At 58.5% G+C, this 19,231-nt stretch overlaps 5 protein-coding genes across 5 annotated transcripts; all 5 read left to right on the forward strand.

Moving 5' to 3' along the window:
- Positions 1–5,073: 5,073 nt before the first annotated feature.
- Positions 5,074–5,480, forward strand: NGA_2028700 (elongator complex protein 2; the record flags this gene model as incomplete). Its single annotated transcript, XM_005856198.1, has 1 exon — positions 5,074–5,480. A coding segment is annotated over one exon (407 nt), but the record flags the coding sequence as incomplete, so codon positions are not given.
- A 45-nt stretch (positions 5,481–5,525) lies between these two features.
- On the forward strand, positions 5,526–6,071 carry NGA_2039000 (rna polymerase ii elongator; the record flags this gene model as incomplete). Its single annotated transcript, XM_005856200.1, has 1 exon — positions 5,526–6,071. A coding segment is annotated over one exon (546 nt), but the record flags the coding sequence as incomplete, so codon positions are not given.
- Positions 6,072–6,178: 107 nt separating this feature from the next.
- NGA_2007700 (wd-40 repeat-containing protein) lies at positions 6,179–7,209 on the forward strand (the record flags this gene model as incomplete). The annotated part of the gene is made up of 1 exon (XM_005856196.1): positions 6,179–7,209. A coding segment is annotated over one exon (825 nt), but the record flags the coding sequence as incomplete, so codon positions are not given.
- A 49-nt stretch (positions 7,210–7,258) lies between these two features.
- On the forward strand, positions 7,259–8,146 carry NGA_2024500 (uncharacterized protein; the record flags this gene model as incomplete). Its single annotated transcript, XM_005856197.1, has 1 exon — positions 7,259–8,146. A coding segment is annotated over exon 1 (886 nt), but the record flags the coding sequence as incomplete, so codon positions are not given.
- On the forward strand, positions 8,131–8,498 carry NGA_2100100 (uncharacterized protein; the record flags this gene model as incomplete). The annotated part of the gene is made up of 1 exon (XM_005856204.1): positions 8,131–8,498. A coding segment is annotated over one exon (327 nt), but the record flags the coding sequence as incomplete, so codon positions are not given.
- Between the last annotated feature and the right edge of the window lie 10,733 nt (positions 8,499–19,231).

Raw genomic sequence — 19,231 nt, forward strand, 5'->3', positions numbered from 1 at the left:
CATCCCGCGTACCTGACCAGCACAAGCGTCAAGGCGTAGGTACACATGATGAAGACGTAGAAGATGAAGAGCAAGAAGAGCTTGTGGTTCCCGATGCCCACGCAGTTGTTGACCCAAGGGCAGTGGTGGTCCATTTTGACCACGCAACGACGACAAATGCTGCAATGGTGAGCGCGCGGGGGCTTGAATGCATTACACCGACGGCAAAACTTGCGAACGCGCGCTCGGGGATTGCCTCCCATGCCTGCATTACCCAGGACCCCATCATGGGATCCAGAGAGTCTTCCTTCATCCATGGCGACACCATTGGTGCCGGTCCCTTCCTGTCCGTTTGCCTGCACCTCCGGGTCATCAGCCAGCGGGAGTGCGTTTCGAGGCACTGCGCCGGGGTCTGTCGTCATGGCCCGGACATGGGAAATTATAGCCAGGCAGGCTGTGGCATTGAAGGCAGTTACGTTTAGAAAACCCCATAGAGATAGCACGCCCATCCACCCGAATATCACTATCTTATTGATGGTGTACTGAGCGTACAATATCAAACTCCAGGTCACGCCGGCACACACCACTCCACACGGGTCCTGGTTGCACCACCAAAGCACGTTGTGTCCAGTCCCGCATCCCTCTTTTTGGGCTCCTCGTGAAGATTGGGGTCCCATACTGTTCTTTGCTACAGTGTTACAATCCCAGCAATGTGCCTTGCGGAGACATTTTGCCCACTGCTGTCGTCCCTATGGTGTAATTTTCAGATGAGAAAAATCAAAAAGTGAGCAGGGAAAGGGGCCACGAGATAAGTGATGCAATCGCCGCACGATCTTAAGCACAGAAAGCCAGACTCTGTGCCTACGGACATGCAGGATCTCTCTTGCACATGTCAGTCTCCTTCAGGATCGTGAAGAGCGCCAGTAGAGCCACGGCTACCTGTGCACGCGGTCGGGTGGGACTTATGCGAAGACTCTGACAAGGAAGGCGGCGGAATCGATCATTCCCGCAGATGCAATGTCGCGCATTACCGGACCTAGCGACACAAAAACGCGGGCTGCGGGAAGAACCTGCTTGTTTCGCACCGCTCGCGGGGTTGACATTGACGTTCATTCGGAAGGGGATGTGGTGGAAATGTTTTGTAGGGCGACTGTGCCTTGGTCATGATGTTACGAATGCTCGCGTGCTTCGGAAAGGGCAGGCTGCCCGGCGGACGCGCCCCTCCCTCATCTCGATGCGACCTCTCATCTGGTAGACCGTACTTATACTCGCGTACCCCAACATCTTTACCATCCCCATTAGATAATGCTGTTTTCTACGGCATTTCGACGCATGCCTGTCCAGCGGCTGGCAATGGCGGGGAATGGTACGTGGAGAGCAAACACGAATAGGGATGGAAAGGATAGCTTGGGCAGGGTGGGAAAGTGGTCAACGGGCTGAGAGACTTCGAATAATTTATTTGTTGGCGCGAACTCATTTTGAAAGCACGCCACCAATCAATTAATCTATCCTCTGTATCATGATAGGTCGGCGTGGTCTTGCTACGGCCAGTCCAGGAGGCAGCGGGGCGTTCGTGCATACGCTGTACAGGAATGTGTTCCGCAGCAACATTGCCTATTTGACTTACGTCTTCGCAGGAGCCATTGTTGTGGAGTGGGTGTACTCGAAAGGCATCGATACGGCCTGGGAAATAAGTAACAGAGGGGTGCGTACTATCTGAAAGTCATCCTCCGCCACATGGAGAGCAACATAGGGTGTAAGGGAGGAGCTGGAGACAACGTTGTCGCTCGCGCGCTCAGGCAACCACCTGTCACACAATCTATGCGTGATCTGTTCGTGTCGCGTGCAAGTGATGTCGTCGAGAGTGCTCTCTTTCCATGGTGTCACTTTTGATCACGAGGGCGTGGCACTGACTCCCTCCCTTTTCCTTTGCACTCCACAGAAACTCTTCCATCAAGTAGACTGGACAAAGTGGCACTTTCACCTGGACGAGGAGGAAGAGGAAGAGGAAGAGGAGGAGGAGGACGAATAGGCGGGGGGGATCGCGTCGGCTGCGGTTACGGGTGTACTTGGGTAGGGAGAAAAAAGCGCCTGGCACCCTGGTGTCGACCGGGCCTGCGCCGAGGGAGGTGGGCTAGCGCAGTGTCCGGGACGCCCGTAGGGATGAATGCGGAAGATGTGGGAGGAGATGGTGATGGAATGCAAAAGAAACGAAGTGAGGAACTTATGGCGCGAGGCCTTTTTCCTCGCGCTGGATTCGACATGCTTGGCATCGCGCTCTCCGTTTCCAATCTCACGAGCGTCTACAATCCCGCACACATGTCAACAAGAGGCACACGCCAATGGTCGTGATCTTCGTTTCTTTCTCATGGTATCAAAATTTCCGCTAGCGCCCCCACTGTGGTCCTACCCACAGCCCCCTACAAGGAGCAGGAGAGCCCTCGTCCCCAGAGTATTGCATTCATTCCTGCCTCGTGATGCCGCCCACGATCCTTAACGGGGTACCTCCATCCGAGGCACTGTTAAGCATGGGCTTCGAATCTATTTCCTCGATCAGCATGTCGCCGGGTCCAAACCTCCTGCCCCGTTGCTTTCGCCCGACCCCTCCGAGATACCCTCCCTGCATCCGTCCTATACCCCCCTTACGCCTTCTTCACGTCCGGCAAGGCTGGGTCTATGCTCGGAACATGTCCCCGAAGGGCCTGCGCGTAGATCCCCGCGATGGATAGGGCGCCCCAGGAAAGGCCTGCCACCACGCCCGCGTCCACGATGGACCGGTAGGGGAAGGCCAGCGTCTTGACCGCTTTCACGAGGCCGATCACACCCAAGGCGATCGTCCACGACACGATTTGTCGTTTTTTACTCGCGTGGAAGAGGCCCATGCTGTAGGGGGCCGCCAGGACCTTGTGGAGGAGGGGGGAGCGAGGACCCAGGGTGAGGGCGCGTTTTACTACCAGCGGGGAGAATTTGAGCTGGAAGCCTTTGTAGCCCTCTGCATATGCCATGATGAGAGCAAATCCCACGTATTGCGCCCAGTGGAGAGGTGTGAAGGCCGTAGGGGTCGCCGTCTTCTTGAAAGGCTCCAGGGCGATGGGCAAGAGTCGACGGATGGCGTTGCTGAGCATAGCCACAACCCCCACCACCCCCCACAGTGCTGACAGGGAGAATGATTGCTTTTGACTCGTCTCGACAGCGGGCGCGGCACCGCCGGTTATCTTTGCAAGTTTGGCCATGGAAACGTCACGGGCTGCTCGACGTGTGCTTGGGAGTGCGGCCCGTGCCTCCACTTCCGGTAAAGGCCACGGCGTCGAAGACAAGGCACTCAGCTTGTAACTAGTAGAGGGATAAATGGTGGCTATCGAGTGCTTATTTGAAGACCAATCAAAGGCGGAGGTTGACGGACGGGCGCAAAACAGAGGACGCCGGGTACTGAAGGAGACGATTCGTCGGGAAAGGATGGCGCACAGCAGGAGGGGACGCAGTAAGACTCGCAGCGGGCAACCACCAGACATTACGAATTATAGACAGGGTTGAATCACAGCAGAATGCTGTGGGGGGTGGCGGAGGTCGTACAAGTGAGTGTGAAGGAATAACGGGAATCGCATATGAAGCGAAAGGGCGAGGGAAGCAAGTGGAAAAAGGAAGCAATTTAGGTGCTGCACAATGCAAGCAACCATCCTATTTCTGGCCTCGAGTCACCACTTGTCACGTGTTTCTCCAGGAAAAAAAACACGTGATTTTTTGTGTGGTGTAAGCATCCCCGAACAACTCGCCGCCTCACCGCATTCGTCAGCCTGGGGGCGAGACGGCAGCGAGCGCCGCTTTCCACACAATAAAAGTCACCGGTAATTGCCTGCGTCCGAGTAACACGAACTTTATATAATCCTGCCGACATATTAAAGCTGTTACACAGTCACTTGCTTGGTGAACTATAGGACTGCTGGATGCTGTCTACAGCTGATCATATCTCAGGCGCGCACCGGAGCTGTACGCCAGCATATCAAGAGGGGAAGCTGCCTGTCTGAGTCCAATACTCGAAAGTATGGAATCTCCCGCGACATGCCCCACGTCAGCTATCAATGCTTCATCAATTTTCATGGCGGCTGCATGTAACTCCTTCAGCCAGTGTCTGGACTGGGCACAGGGAACTCCTGAGCCTTGCGAGGTACAGCATCATGAGCAAGGGGGGTCAGGAGGTAGAGCCTAGGGGCTGAAGTCGAAGTGTCTTTGCAAGTATTCAGAGCGTACCCAAAATGTTTCCTCATCCTTTTTTTTTCGTGACTGTGGCGTATCAACCAACCGTCCAAGGCCCTAAAAGAGAAACTAGTCGTGGCATACGGCGCACATGACTGGGTGGCCATAACGACGGCAGACGGGGCTGTGCGCCATTGCCTGCGCGGGCATAAGGCAAAAGTACATTGCGTTGCTTGGTTGATTCCAAGCCGTTTTCTCGTCTCGGGTGCTGCGGACGGTCAAGTCCGTGTTTGGAGCATAAATGAGGACGGATCAAGTTGGACATGCTCGCAGGTCCTGTACCCGGACACGGAGGAAGGAGAGGCATGCGTCAACCGTCTTGCGGTCCTCGACGGGGAGCTCATCGCTGCAGCCACCACTCTCTCGGTGACTCTCTGGCACTGTAGTATCAAGTCAGGACCGGGTGGGCGTTGGACGCAGGTGTTCTCGACGGCCATGCCCCCCGCCCAGATCCCCTGCGCGGTGGCCTTGGCGCCCTTGGTGAGGAGACGAGGAGACGCTCCGCACGCAGAGCTGGCATTACTGATCGGAGGGGTGGACGGTAAGATTCACGTGTGGAACGGCACGGGGCTGAGAAGAGGACAGGAAGGGTGTGAGGAGGAGGGACAGGAGAGCGCGGGGAGCTGGTCGTGGAGGAGCGCCGGGGCTCTGACCGGGCATCAGGCGTGGGTGCGGTGTCTGGCGTGGAGATCGCTGCGAGAGGAGGGAGAAGGGGAGGGAGAAGGGGTCATGGTGGCCTCCGGGTCGCAGGACGGCAAGATTCGGCTTTGGCGGGTCGGGGCCATGGAGGGCGCCGAGGGGATAAGACCGGGTCGAGGGGAGGAGGAGGCGGAGGAGGCGGGGGAGGGGGAGGGTCGGCTCAGGGTGGAGGAGGAGGAGGATGACCACGAGGTCCGCTTGGTGATGGAGGGGGCCGGGTGCAGGTACGGCATCCGCCTCGATGCCCTGCTGGTGGGCCATGAGGATTGGATCACGGGCCTCGCGTGGCGTCCCCACGGATACCCGGATGTTGGAAAGAAGAGGCAGTCCCTCGCTTTGCTCTCGTGCTCCATGGACAGGAGCCTGATCATCTGGAGGCCTGAGGGGGCGCGGGGGGCGTGGACCCCGCGCGTGCGGCTCGGGGACCTGGGCGCCGATTTGGGTGGGGCGGTGGGAGGCAATTTACTGGGCTTTCTGGGCTGTGTCTTCAGTGAGACGGGCGACAGGGTTCTCGCGCATGGCTTCGGCGGGTCTTTCCACGCCTACGAGTGTGACAGGAGGGCGGAGGGGGGGGGCGGGGCGGAGGAAGAAGAGGAGGGGGAGGAAAGGGAGTCACGATGGGTCCCTATGCCTTTCGCCACGGGCCACTTCGAAGAGGTGAGCGATGTGCAATGGGAGCGGCCTGGAGGAGGCGTTGGCGGAGGACGATACCTGGTGAGTGTGAGCAAGGATCAGACCACGCGCCTGTGGGCCGTGGCCTCCCAGACGCGCCGGCTCCACGAGATGTCGCGGGTCCAGGTTCATGGCTACGACTTGAGCTGTTGCGACATGCTCCCGCCGCGACGGCAGGGACCCGGCGACGAGGAGGTCTGGCAAGAGCACCGCTTGGTCTCGGGGGCGGACGAGAAGACGCTGCGGGTCTTCGACGCCCCCCGGAAAGTGCTCGGCCTCTTGGCGGCCCTGGCGGGGATCCAATCCGCCCAGCCTGCCCGCATTGAGACGGCCTACATCCCCGCCTTGGCCCTGTCGAGCAAGGCGGTGGGCGTCACTGCATCCTCTTCCTCGACCGTGGCCCATGTGCAGGGTGTGGAGGCGGGGGCGGGGAGGGAAGAGGCCTGGAAGGCAGGATCGGCCGTCGGGGGGGGGGCTGGGAAAGGAGGACGCCGAGGCGGAAGCCAAGGCTCGAGCCCGTGTCTCGTGGGAGGGCCGGGGCGCCAACCCGTCCTTGCTGGAGGGCGAGCTCGTGGACCACACGCTTTGGCCGGAAGTGGCCAAGTTGTACGGGCACGGGGACGGGATCATGTGCCTGGCCGCAGACCCAACGGGGCAAATCGTGGCCTCCGCCTGCAAGGCCCGCGACGCCGAGACAGCACAAGTCCGGTTGTGGGACACGGGGAGCTGGCGCGGGGTCGGGGTCTTGCCCGGGCACGCCTCTACGGTCGTGCAGTTGGCTTTCTCGCACGACGGCTCCCTGCTGGCGAGTGTGTCCAAGGACAGGCAGGTCTGCCTCTACGCTAGGGAGGAGGACGGGGAGGGACCGCGCGCGGGGGCCTTTAGGCCGGTGCAGACGCTGGCCCGTGCGCACAAGCGTATCATCTGGTCCTGCGACTGGGCCCACGATGACGCCTTGCTGGCCACGGCCTCCAGAGACGGGGTGGTAAAAATTTGGGGATGGCAGGGGGAGGGGGGAGTCATGTGGCGCGACCAGGTCTTACCGGTGCTTGGACCGGAGGCCCTGGCCAGCTTCAAGCCCAGCACGAGCGAAACGGACGCGGTCACGGCCGTGGCCTTCGCACCCCGCTTGGTCCAGGGGGCCGACGTGGCCGGCTATCTGCTCGCGCTGGGCACAGAGAGTGGTAACGTGGAGTTGTGGACCGGTACCAAGGATAAGGGCAAGTCCTGGCGCTGCCTCCTTGCGTTCGACGGAAGCCTGCCCCACGCTGGAGCGGTGCGCCGGCTCCGCTGGAAACCTCTCTCGTCCGCGCAGGATGGTGATGAGAAGACCTCGTTGATCTTAGCCAGCTGTGGGACCGACCATGCCGTGAAAATAGCCAGGATCCGGCACCTGTGATGTCGCGCGTCGAGGCGTTCTTGGGAACACATTAGAGCAAAGAATGACACTGATACCTGTAATGAGGAAGCCCTGGAGCTTAAACAGGCATTCGTGATTGGAAAAGCGTTCATTTGAATCATCCCCCTCCTAGACAATGTTATGAGGACACACTCAACATTCAAATTCTCCTTCCATTACCCCGCACAGACGCGGCTTCGATGCGCAGGCTCTGTTTCTCCTATCCAAGTGCCAGCATAATTATAGTCGCCCTGGCCCTGGTACCATCCTCTCTTTCCTCCCAACGAATTCCGTCCTTCTGCCTTCGAGAAGCAAGTCACCAAGGGATATTACGGCGCCGGTGCACCCCCGTGCTCCGCACACGGATGCGCCTGTCCGTAACTACACCGTCCATGGCCGCTCAGCCTCATTCAACTACAACCCGGCCGGCCTTCCCAGCAGCGACCGCATTGCATCGCGCTTCTGGTACCATCCTGCTCCTCGCCACGACTGAGGACAAGGCCTCCGTGAACATGCTCCAAGCTCTCCTTGCCAGAGGAGGCTGGGAAGAGACCACACCCGTGGACGCATCTTCCCGCGTGTGGCACCGTCCGGACGGGCCCCAAAATGTCTTTATGTGGCAAATAACGCAAGGTTTCTTGCGGGCGGACTGGCTGGATAAGGCTTGGCTCACCGCCCACCCCTCACAGCGGATCCAAGAAATGATATTTCTGAGCCGGCACGCCGCCGCCAGTGGACGGCCCTCGCTCACTATCCATCCCATAGGAAATCCTGGCCAGCCCTTTGCGCCACAGGAAGGAGCTCGGGGAGCGCATGGCGGCATCCCTGGACGGTGTGTCCCTCCTTCTCCACGCATGGCCCCGCTTTTTAGACAGTTGCATAGGGCCGTTCAAGACGCAGGACTGGCGGGAACTTTTGAAGTGACGTTGGAGGCCACCCATCACGGGCCATGGCATATGCATCCAACAATGTTTGTGGAAATTGGTTCTAAGGAGGAAGATTGGGGCCGGGAGGATGCTGCACATGTGTGGGCGGATGTTCTCGATAAGAATTTGGGCTTGAGTGCGACTGAAGCGAATGGAGTGAGAATCCCTGCTGTGGAGGAGTCCAAGCTAGTGATAGTCGGCGCGGGGGGGGGGCATTACACCCCTAAAATGAATGACCTTCTCCGCCACCGTGAAGACGTCCTCCTGGGCCACATTCTGGCCTCGTATTGTTTCACTGGATCTGAAGAAGACTGGAAACGCGGGATAGATGAGGCCATTGAGGCAACTCGTCGAGCCTACAGTTTGCCATCTGAAAATGCAGAAGAGGAGGACGGTGGCAAGGAGGAAACTCGCGTGTGCGTGTATATTGACAAGAAGGCGTTTAAAAGTGCTCCGCGACAAGCTTTAGTACAGTATTTGGAATCCAGAGGGATTCAGTGTGCCTTCAAGGAAAATGACTTGAATTGAAGTGATGCGGCCTTTAGGAAACACCACAAAAGTAATTGACAATCTCAGGAACGATCTGCGTGTTTACAGCTTCCCAAATAACAATTATACCACGTACCAAAAGGGGTTTAATGTATCTCACAACTTCTTCTAATAGGTACAGCTTCTCAAATTGGGTGTATGATGTGACACTTCGTCTCACACACGTCACGATAATTCAGCGTATGGCTTCCCTTCATCACATTCACGCAAACTTCTACACAACCCTGGGCATATTTCTTGTGTTGGCAACACTCCCGAAATCGATTCTGCACACAATGGTTCATTCAATGATTCAATCAAGGATTAGAATAGGCGAAGACAGCGTGCTGTGGCACACCTATCTCACCAAGCATCTTGCACATAACCATCTCAAACACCGGCGGGCCACAGATAACGAATAATTGATGCGCTGACTCCTCGTACGGGTAATACAAGTGGCGCCTTGCAGTGTCTGCATTCACGAAACCCACACCCTCTGTCCATCCTAGAGGCGGCTTATTCAGCACGACATAGTGACGGAAGTATGCAGGATACGCCCTCTGGATGCTTTGCAGAGTGTCGGTGAAGGCCAGGTCGAATTCTCGTTCCGCCGCGTAAACCAAACGCACGCCCGAGGTGGCCGGGTCTGGCAGGGGCTCATTTTCTGGAGCCCCGGCGCCCACCAAATGATAAAGATAGGCTCGCACGATTTGAATCATGGGGGCGATTCCCGTCCCTCCGGCAAGGAGAGAAAGCTGCTTGATTTCCCGCTTTCCCTGGAAAATCTGTGAGCCCGTAAACTCCAAACGGAGCCCGCCCATGGCCTTCAAATAGCACTCCCCTCCCGGACGAACCGCATTCAGGAAGTTGATGATTTGCCCACCCGCTGTGTCCGTGCGGCACAAGATCTCGACGTAGCCTTCCTCGTCGGGCCGGGACAGCGGCGAGTAGAAGCCTTGGAGCCATTCCCCGTCGAGTTCCCCCCGGATGGCGACAAATTGCCCCACTGCCAGACCTGCCTGCTGGAGAGCACCGTGCAAATGGAAACGAAACACCATGGTGTTGACGCCGTACTTAAAGTCTGTCTGCAGAACCTCTCGGAAGGTCACAGGTGTCCACTCTTCTTCTTCCAAGCACGTTGGCCGCCTCTGTTTGATGGTTCCCGCGCGTCCTCCTGCCAGCCGCCCGAAGACCACGCACTCCAGGAGAGAGTTGCCTCCCAATCGATTCGCACCATGCACTCCACCCGTCACCTCACCAGCCGCAAAGAGTCGGCGGACCGGGCGGAGCTTCCTGTACAAATTGCCTCGATCCATCTGAGCGCCCTCCAATACCTCTGCGGCCGCGCTAATCCGCAGTCCTCCCATCGTGTAATGGATGCTTGGAGTCACTCGAGCTGCCACCAAGTCGGTGTCCGTCCATGAAATCGGAACTGGAAAAGCGTTCTTGCGCGTCTTCAGACACACCCCAATGGCCGCTGACTGAGCATACTCCTCAATGGTGGCCTTCAGTGCGGCGGGCTCGCATCCAATCACGTCCTTGGCCAAGGTGGGAAAATCTTTGGCTGCCTCAAACAAGCCCCGGGCATCTTTGTAGAAACGAAGAGCAGAGAGACCAAAATTCTGCTGCGCCTCCTTGTTCAGAACGCACCAGGCGTAAACGTTGCCGACTTGCCCCTCCGCGCCCACGTAAGGCTTGCACTGGGTGAGAATCGCATTGGAGACGACAGAGCGCAAATCCAGCTCATTCACAAAGCGTCGTCCCTCTTGGTTGATGAGGATCCCTCCAGAGCCCCGCAGGGCCTCAGGCCCCAATATCTTGGTCGGATTCACAGGATCCTTCGGGTCCACAAAGGACGTAGGGTGGAGCTGCACCTTATCCATATCCACCGTCAAAGCTCCCAGAGCGAGTCCCAATTTCACGCCGTCTCCCGTCGCGAAGGCACCATTGGTGGAGGGCATGCCCAGATCAGAGGAGCCGTTCCCCCCATGCGCCGAGCCGAGGAGGTCCGGGCGATGCTCTTTCAGTAGGCTCGTACTTGACAAGTCGCACCCGTACCCGCCTGTAGTAAGCACCACCGCGTCCGCCTCCAGAGTGTGAATTTCATGCGTGGCCATGTCCTCGTAGGTCACACCCGTCACTGTCTTCTGGGCGGGCACGTGGGTCGTGGAGCCCCCGTTCTCCTGGGGCTCCTGCATCTCGAGCTTGACCACGCGAGCCGACGTGCGAATCTCTATTTGATCTGGGGGCAGCTTTTCCCTCACGTAGGCCTGCACGCGCTCCATGATGAGCCAGCCAATCGGGCGGGGGTCTCCTGATGGCGTGGGTCGAGCCCGGTGCGTGCGCTTGAAAGCGTGGCCCCCCAGCTGACTGAGCTCGTCCAGATCCACCCCCATGTCATCCATCAACCAACGTACCGCCTCGGCAGACTGCGTGGACAGGACCCGGATCAAGGACGGGTCGCACAAGCCGCCTTTGCCCGAACGGCACGTGTCGCGCTCGAAATATTTTTCCTCGTCCATCACCCCTTGCCGGGCTTGCGGCAGGGTCCCCCACCCGTTGATCCCACTGGTCGCCTTGGCACTGTTGCCGCCCACGCGCGCCTCTTTCTCCAACAACACCACGCGGGCACCGGTCTTGGCCGCCTCAATCGCGGCAGAGAAGCCCGCCAAGCCCCCCCCCGCCACTACCACACGAGCTGGTTCGTGTTGGGAGAGGCGGACGTCCCTGGCCACGTCTCCCTCGCTGCCCCGAACCCGGTGTCTCAGAACCTTGGGCCCCTCGCGCGAATAGAGAAGGTAGTCCGTGACGGTCGTCCCGCCCAACCTGGGCGAGACCGCGTCCAGGAAAGCCCTCGCCTCCTTGGGCACGGCCCCCATCGCCAAGGCGGCGGTGGCCAGGGCGTCCGCCAACATGCAGGAACCTTCCGTCACGATCGATGCCTGCGCCAGCCCCGAGGAAGAGACCTCCATCAAGCGCTTGGTCTTGGACTGGAAGACGTGGTGGATGAGCTTGTCGCCCACCCAAAAGACTTGCATGTAGTCTCCGGAGGTAGTGACGCTGGCCCCATCCCGCAAGGGAATGTTCGCGAGCTCGGGCCGCGCTTCCTCCTCGCCCAATCCCAGGGATGCCGTCCGATCCGCCAGCACCGCCTCCGCCTCCTGCAGCTCAAACACGTCCTTCGCATGCCCTGACAGAAGGGGAGAGCGAGGAACGGGCCCCATCCCCGAGGAATCGGTCATGCGCCGCAGGGATTCTTGTCTACCCAGGGCGGCAGGCGTGGGCACGGTGTTCTGGAGCGTGTGGACCGAGGGCGGCTCCATCACGCGCACGGACCAGGGCCGGCCAGTGGGGTGCATGCCCGCCACGTGCACGTCTCCGCCCCACTCCATGAAGATGTCATTAAAGCCGGCGCGCCGCAAGGCCGCCACGCACTGGTCGATGGCCCATCCCTTCGCCAGCCCTCCCAGGTCGAGGCCCGCCTTGTCGTGCGCCTTGGTCAGTGTCTTGCCGTCCTTCGACAAGATGAAGGAGCCCCAGTGCGCGTAGAGGGCGATGGCGGCGGCCTGTGGGTCTTGCTCCACCGAGGTGACGTCGAAGCCACGCAAACTCTGCTTTAAATGCTGTTTGTAGTGCTGCAACAGGGGGGAACATGCCGGGTCGTACACTCCCTTGGTCACGTCGTAAAGCTTATCCACGGCCAACAAGACAACACTCATGTCTTCGGAGAGATCGATCGCCTGGCCACGGGGGGCCTGATTGATGCGATTCACCTCCGAGTCCTTGATCCACAGGGAGAAGACCTGCTCGGCCCGCTTTAAAACGTCCTCGACAAGAGCATGGATCTCATCCAAGCGCTCGGGGGGTGCGCCAACCTTGGCTATGTATTGCATGGCGCCCCTCGTACCGGTCACCGTCTGCAGCACTTTTTTCAGCTCTCCCTCCTCCATATTCAGGGCGGGGTCATTCCACCCCCCTGCGGCGGAGGCCGTAAAAGGGCCTGCTGCGGGCTTTCTCAAATTCATGGGTGCCACCACTGCTGATGCCGCGGCACGCCCGTCCGCGAGACTCGCCATGGCGTGCAGGATCTTTGATGGGTTGATGAAGAGGGTCATTGGATGGTTGAACAGTTGAGGAGCGGGACGTAGATTCAAGAGGGTGTTGAAATGGCGGTGTATGCCCTCACGCATCTCATTCCTCCACAAATACGTCGCAAAGATGGAATCCACTCGACCAGCATCCAGGGAAACACTCAACACTGCCATCCAATCCCCATTTTCATGCGTGAACCCGTCGGTGCGCGTTTGCCCAGCCGGCCCTGTGTAACTCTCGCTCTCGTGCGTCTCGTCGCTCACATCAAGCGCTCGCCAGAAACACTTTGTTCCCCCGCCCCGCCACTTGCATTCCATCCCGTTCTTGACCCCTCCTCCCTCCACCCAGGCTCCCAAGGTAGGATGAGCAACCAGGAGAATGCGGACTCCGACTTCGCTCGTCGTTCTCGCACCCCTTCCGTGGCCGGTACTGGCCTCACACCTGGTATTCCCGCCAGATCGGACGAGGTCGGTCCGGAAAAAGAGGCAGTAAATGCGCTAAAATCGCCCAGTCGCCTCCCATCTCAGGACATTATAAAGGGGGGTGAGGTATGGCGATGTGCCATGCAGGGTATGGCTCAAAGCCTGAGATGTCCCGTCTGCTTGGGGTACGTGCCTGGCGCCTGCTACCTCCCTTTCAATGCGAGCTTCTTACATGCTTTTTATTTCACTACGCACCAATATATATTGAATTCTTAACAGGCTGATCAATGAAGCTGCTGTTCCCCCGTGTCATCACTTGGCATGTAAACCTTGCTGGGAAATGTTATTGCGAAACTCGGGTGCAACACCCCTGTGCCCGATTTGCAAGGAGGTGGTTTCACGTCGCAGCATCATGGACAGTCCCCTTTTCGACGCCTTGAGCGCGGCACTGGAAAAGGGTATATCATCCTTTGGTTTGGCCTTGGACGACAGTTGCCATGTCTCAGACCAGGTGCAGGAGGCTGTGGTTGCACAGAGGAAGGCAGCCCCCGGGGGGGGGGCCGCTCGGGGTCAGGGGCAAGGACGCTTGGAAGCGAAGGCCTTGAGGGCATTGGCCAATGGGAGGGCTCTTACACGCCAAGTTACCGCAGCAATCACCTCACGCTGTCCTGCCCCTTCGCCCTCCGCCTCCACCGCGTCCACAATGTTTGAGAGGCACGGGCGGAGGCCAGCGCAAGGACAGACGTGGCCCGTCGCCGAGAGAGGAGGGAGGGGGCGGCAGCTGCCACGTGAGATGCTGAAGAGAGGGACGTCGGGTGAGAATGATGAGGGAGCGGGGACGAGGGCGAAGGACGGAAAGGAGGAGGAGGAAGAGGGAGAGGAGGCGGAGGAGGAGGAGGACAGCGACGGAGAACCTGGAGGCAGGCTCCGACGGCGAGTTCCGCCGGTGCCCTTCGTCGTGGGCGATACGGTGGAGGTAGCGGCCCGGACATGGCCGGGCATCAATAAAGAGGGGGGCGTGGCAAGGATCGTAGCCGTCCATGGGGCGGAGGGAGGGAGAGAGGGCGGGGCCGAGGGAGGGAGGGAGGGCGGGGCCGAGGGAGGGTGTATCACGTACGACGTGAAGTACATGCTCTCGGGCGGTGAAAAGCGCGTGAAAGGGAAGTACATCTCGAGCGCCAATGTGTTGGTGGCTCCCACAGCCGCCGAGTGTCGACCAGACGGGGCAGGGAGGGGGAGAGGGGGGAGGAGGAGGGCGGGCGGGAGGCAGGGCAGCTTGGACCGAACATGCCCCCCCGGTACCCGCGAAGGGGGGGGAAACAACGGAAGGAAGGGTGCACGTGCACACGAGCAGGGGGACGGTGGGAGGTGGTCACGCCTCGCCCTCCCCATTTTCCTCCCGAAAAAGGCCAGCGGACGCCATGACGGCCGACGCGGCGTCCTCCCCGCCTTCCCCCTCCCGACCAAGCACCACCCCGTCGCATTCCAAGCCGAGCGCTGTCCTTTCTCCACTCCAGTGGGCCCTTCGGCCCGCCCTTTCCTTCTCTGCGTCCTCCTCGCCTCTTCCCTCCCGTCCACAGGCTCCCTGTCTCCCCTCCCGCCCCTCGCAGGCATCGGCGCCAAGGCGCCTGCCCGAGCCTGACCCCGACCCCGCGGATAGAGACTCCTACCGCACGCACCCCCAGGACATCGTCATTTTACCAACCTCCCTCCCGCACTCCCTCTTGGGCAGCCTGGACGCCTTCGCCCGCCGCTTTGACGCCCGCGTCACCAAGCTTCCCGGTCCACAAGTGACGCACGTTCTGGCTCGAGCCGACGGGCGGCGGCGGGCGGAGACGCGGACGATCAAGTACTTGCACGGCATCCTCGCGCGCCGCTGGGTGCTGGCCCCTTCCTGGCTGACGGGGTCTTTGGCGAAAGGGAAAGTGGAGGCGGAAATTCGACACGAAATCGTGGGGGATCCGAAGGCGACGGAGCCGTCCGCGCCGACCAAAGCCCGGTTGAGCCGATACAAGCAGATACCTTCCCTCTTTGCCGCCTACCGGGTGGTGTTTGGGGGTGATTTCCCCCCGCCCCGGCCGACCAGACGGGATCTGGAAAGCCTCGTGAAGGCGGGCGGCGGGCGCGTCGTGACACTCGCGGCGTTTGAAAGGGAGGAAAGGGAGGAGGAGGAAGAGATTGGGCACAGACTGACCGAGGGCGGAGAGGAAGGGAGGGTGACGAGGAAAACGGTCATGATCTGCAACAGCCTTCCCGCCAAGGAGGCTGTGGGGGCCGTCAAGTCAGGGACCATGACTGTCTCCGCCTGGGCGGAAGGCGGGCGGCCGGTCGTCTCATCGGACTGGCTTTTGGATAGCATCAGCAACTACCGAGTCATGGATTTGAAGAGATTTGCTGTAATACGTCCCCGGGGTGGACAGGAGCAGGGAAACACATGACACTACCGATGTGGGACTGGCCGTGCGTGTAAGCAATGCAAAATACAGCGATCGCGAAGGTGCGCGTCTGCCTTTGTCCTGCCAGCCTTATTTCTTTATTTTGCTCCCTATCCGAAGTCCCTCCTCACAAAAAAATCATGGGACACACCCCCTTCTTCAAAGCTTTCACTCCATATTTGCCTTACACAAGCCCTGTTGCTTTCGCGGCTATCAGTGCGGCGGCCTTGCGGAGTGACCGGGTAGATCTGTCCCCGGACGGGCTTTTCCCATCCGTTGTGTGCTTTTCTAGCATGTGCGCCGCGAGGAGGAGAGAGGTCAATACCTCTCTTTGTTCCTTGGCGCGCCTCAGGTCAAGTATTAAAAATAGTGATGTAGGAGAGGCCTGGCCCACGATCAGCCCAGCCGACAGACACTATTTTGCCCCCGTCTTTCCCGATGCACTGTACGTTCCTCCCCTAAGTCTGTGCACATATCCCCAATCCTATATCTTCCTGTCTCAAAAAGTGTTCGCTCATTTCCACGTGTCTCTTATTTTCTGCAGCTTTCCCGGTAAAAACACAAAAATTTTCATTTTGATACCACGGGGACTCCAGCGTGCCTGAACTACCCCCTTTCCATACATAGTTATCAAAATATCATGGCCCAATCATTCCTTTCACGTGCACATGTTTCTTATTACGTGGTACTCTTTTTTACCCCTGTACTGTTGTTTGCCCCACAATGAAAGCTTGTGTATTGGGATGTGCATCACATGATTTGGTTGACGTGGTGATCCCTCTCGCCGCTCTGCAGCTTCAGCTGCTCTCGCCGCACCCTCGCTTCCGTTCACTCTGCAACCTCTCTGTCAGACGTGCACATATGAGCCTGGAGGCTTTATCATATCATTAAGTCTACTTTGAATCGCCACAGAAATGCGACGTGGTCTTCTTCCAACTCCTGTGCTGCCGTTTCACAGGACCTCTCCTAAACACGTTCTTTCCGAGTCGTGTCATCTTCCAAGCCGCTCCACATAAACTACTCAAGAAACCAGCCCCCCCTGTGCGCTTCACCATTCGTTATGCCCAAGCCTTTTCAGCAAATCGCTGCCCTATGCCCTCATGTCATGGCCGGGCGCAAAGGTTCGGGGACGCGAGGAGGATGATGACGGTGGCCTCGGTGGTGGTGATGGTGGTGGTGGCCTCCCAGGCCGGCCCCGTTGTTGCCTGCCTGGAAGAACTCCGGCTTAGGGGGCGTGAGCGCCACGTACCAGCCCCACTGTGGGGACACGTCGGGATCATTGCCGGCTGCCCCCGACCCCGCTAGCTCGGGCGGGATGCCAGGGGAGCACTCTCCACACCGATTGTTGTAGTGCTCCAGCTGTCGTTGGGCCGTACTGGCGCACGTCGCGTTCTCCTGATCATAGACCCTGGCCCCTTTTCCTCTCTCCCTTTCCCTTCCTCTCCGGGGCTCGCCCAAGTCGTCCTCCTCCAATCTATCCATGTGCGTGATCCTCTCCACCGCGATCGTGCCACCATTCTCGCCCCCCAGCCTGCCCCCCTGGAAAGAGCGGTTCCCCGACGGAGGCGCCAGACCGGGAACGGCCGAGGAGGGCCGACCACCCTCCAAGAAATAAATCACGCGGTCTTTAACCTTAGTCTTCGGGGGGGTTGTCCCCGTCGCTGCTCCCGCAGTCCAGCGCAGCCGATGGATGTCTGGTTGGCGCCCGTCCTTGTCCTCGTCGTCGGCGTTGCCTGTTTGCGGGTGGCGGGATCGGGCCAGCATGTTGTCCGCCAGGCAGGGCTGACGCGGGTTGTTCTTCGGGGCGCTAGACTTGCCGACAGTGTTGTTCTCATCGTTGCAAATGTAATCTTCGTCGTTGTTGCCCGAAGAGCGGGAGCTGGTACTAGCCGAGCCCGCTAGCGATGGAGAGGGCCCTTTGGGGCCTGCTCTGGCTTCTTTCTGCTCCACCGACCCGCCCAACAACCACAGAACCGTGGCAAGGACAGGATGCTTCCGCGCTGTCTGAACGCCTGCAGAGAAATACCGAAAGTTAATTGTGAGACATTCAAGCGTCAGGTGGGTTCGAAGCGGCAAGTGCCAGGAGAAAGCGTCCCATCAGCTGATACTTACTATCCATCACCCCTGACACCGTATCAGTGAGGGCTGCGAAAGGAGAGGGCTCTGCGTTATGACCAAGAGACGAACAGCTACTGGTACTGCTGTCACTACTAGAGCTGCTGTATCGGCAATGATTGTGACCGTCGTGGCAGACGTCGTGGTGATTGGATGTGCGAAAAGAGCGCGACGACTGGGAGAGGGAAGAGAACGAAGAGGCAAGGCTGGTGCTCCAATCCAGAGGCTGGCCGTCCCCGCCGCCTTGATGATGTTCTAAGCTAGTATTACAGCGTGTGCTCCGAAGCAGATTGTCACCGTGCATTTTATCGCAGCGAGGAGCCGTGGATGCCCCAGAGCAGGTGAGGAAGGACGCTTGCCTCCCAGCAGTGCATCGGTGAGAGGTGTTAAAAGCCCCGGGCACTTCAAAAACAGGCGCTTCTATGAAGTACTGTGCAGCCTCAATTAAAAGGACCACAGCAGAATCTGGATGAGATATGTGACATTCATTCATGAAGCCCATGAGCAAGGAGTGTATGGTGAGTGCGTGCGTACGAGTGTCCAGCCGCGGAAAAAAGTTTCGAGGGTCGAATGAGGGGCGAAGTGTCAGTGCTGATTTCGAGCAGAACAGACACATTCCTGCCTTCTGCTGGCCATATGACCTCTACCCTTATTCCTGAGGAAACAAAAGCAAACGCGAAACTTCATGTCGATGTTTCGTGCAGCCCACATTTCGGTAATTGCCTCATCACGGGCACCGAGTAGAAGAGCCTTTGCCCGGCAAACATCCAACGCGGGGTGGCCGGAAGGGAAAGAGGGCGTCAACGGCTATTTGCCGATTTGCTTGTCATAATTTTTGGCTCATTCGACAACTTAGGGGTCCTGCTACCCGGAACACGGTACATTTCCTGCAGAAGATACTCATGCTTAGGTGTTAAGTATGGTTGTGGCCCCCCAGTGTGGCCTTTTGGGGCCTTGACGTGGCATTGATCCCATGTTGAACATGGAAGCGATCCGAGCCGCTCGCGGCAGGGAATGTTCTCACTCCGCGTGCAGCCAGCTGTTGGGTCCTGCGCGACGCCTGACGCTCGTTCCGTTCCCCCTTGTGGTCTTGCGAAGGCGGCAGGGACGGTGTGAGGCCTTCATATCTGTCCTTGGAGTAGGATGGTCCATGTGCGGCATTTGAGCGGACGGCAACGTGATAGATTCTGTGCATTTAGTTGTGCTGGAGAAGGTCAAGAACGGAGGAAGGAAAAGAATCTTTCTTCTGACTTTCAACCAGAAAAAGTGATTGCAAAAGAAGATTGATGGCTCAATACCAATTGTAGCAAGAACTTCCAATCATCAGTGTTGATGTAGTTACTGTGATAGTGACAAGAAAGTCATGGCATGAGTTTACGCTCTCTTTTGGTGACACGACGCGCAGGAGAAACAAACGACTTCGAGAGCAAAGCGAAGAATCGGAAGACACCAAAATTACATTTCAGATTGTGTATTATTACTTTGATTGGCTTGTTGTTCTTTCTATGAGTACTTTTTAACATGTTACCGTATTCTGATCGGTCGACCATACATCCGTCGCCGTCAAGTGCATACTCAAACGAGGCGTCTTTCCTTGTCTACGAAATCCTACCTTGTACTCGTACCATACTCAGTCAGATTCAGCTCCTTCATCTTCCTCAGTAGACGACGAGGAAGAATAGTCTCCACCTTGGTAACCTCCGAGCAAGC

Source organism: Nannochloropsis gaditana (genome assembly GCF_000240725.1).
Source record: "Nannochloropsis gaditana CCMP526 unplaced genomic scaffold scaffold020, whole genome shotgun sequence".
Taxonomy (NCBI): Eukaryota; class Eustigmatophyceae; order Eustigmatales; family Monodopsidaceae; genus Microchloropsis; species Microchloropsis gaditana.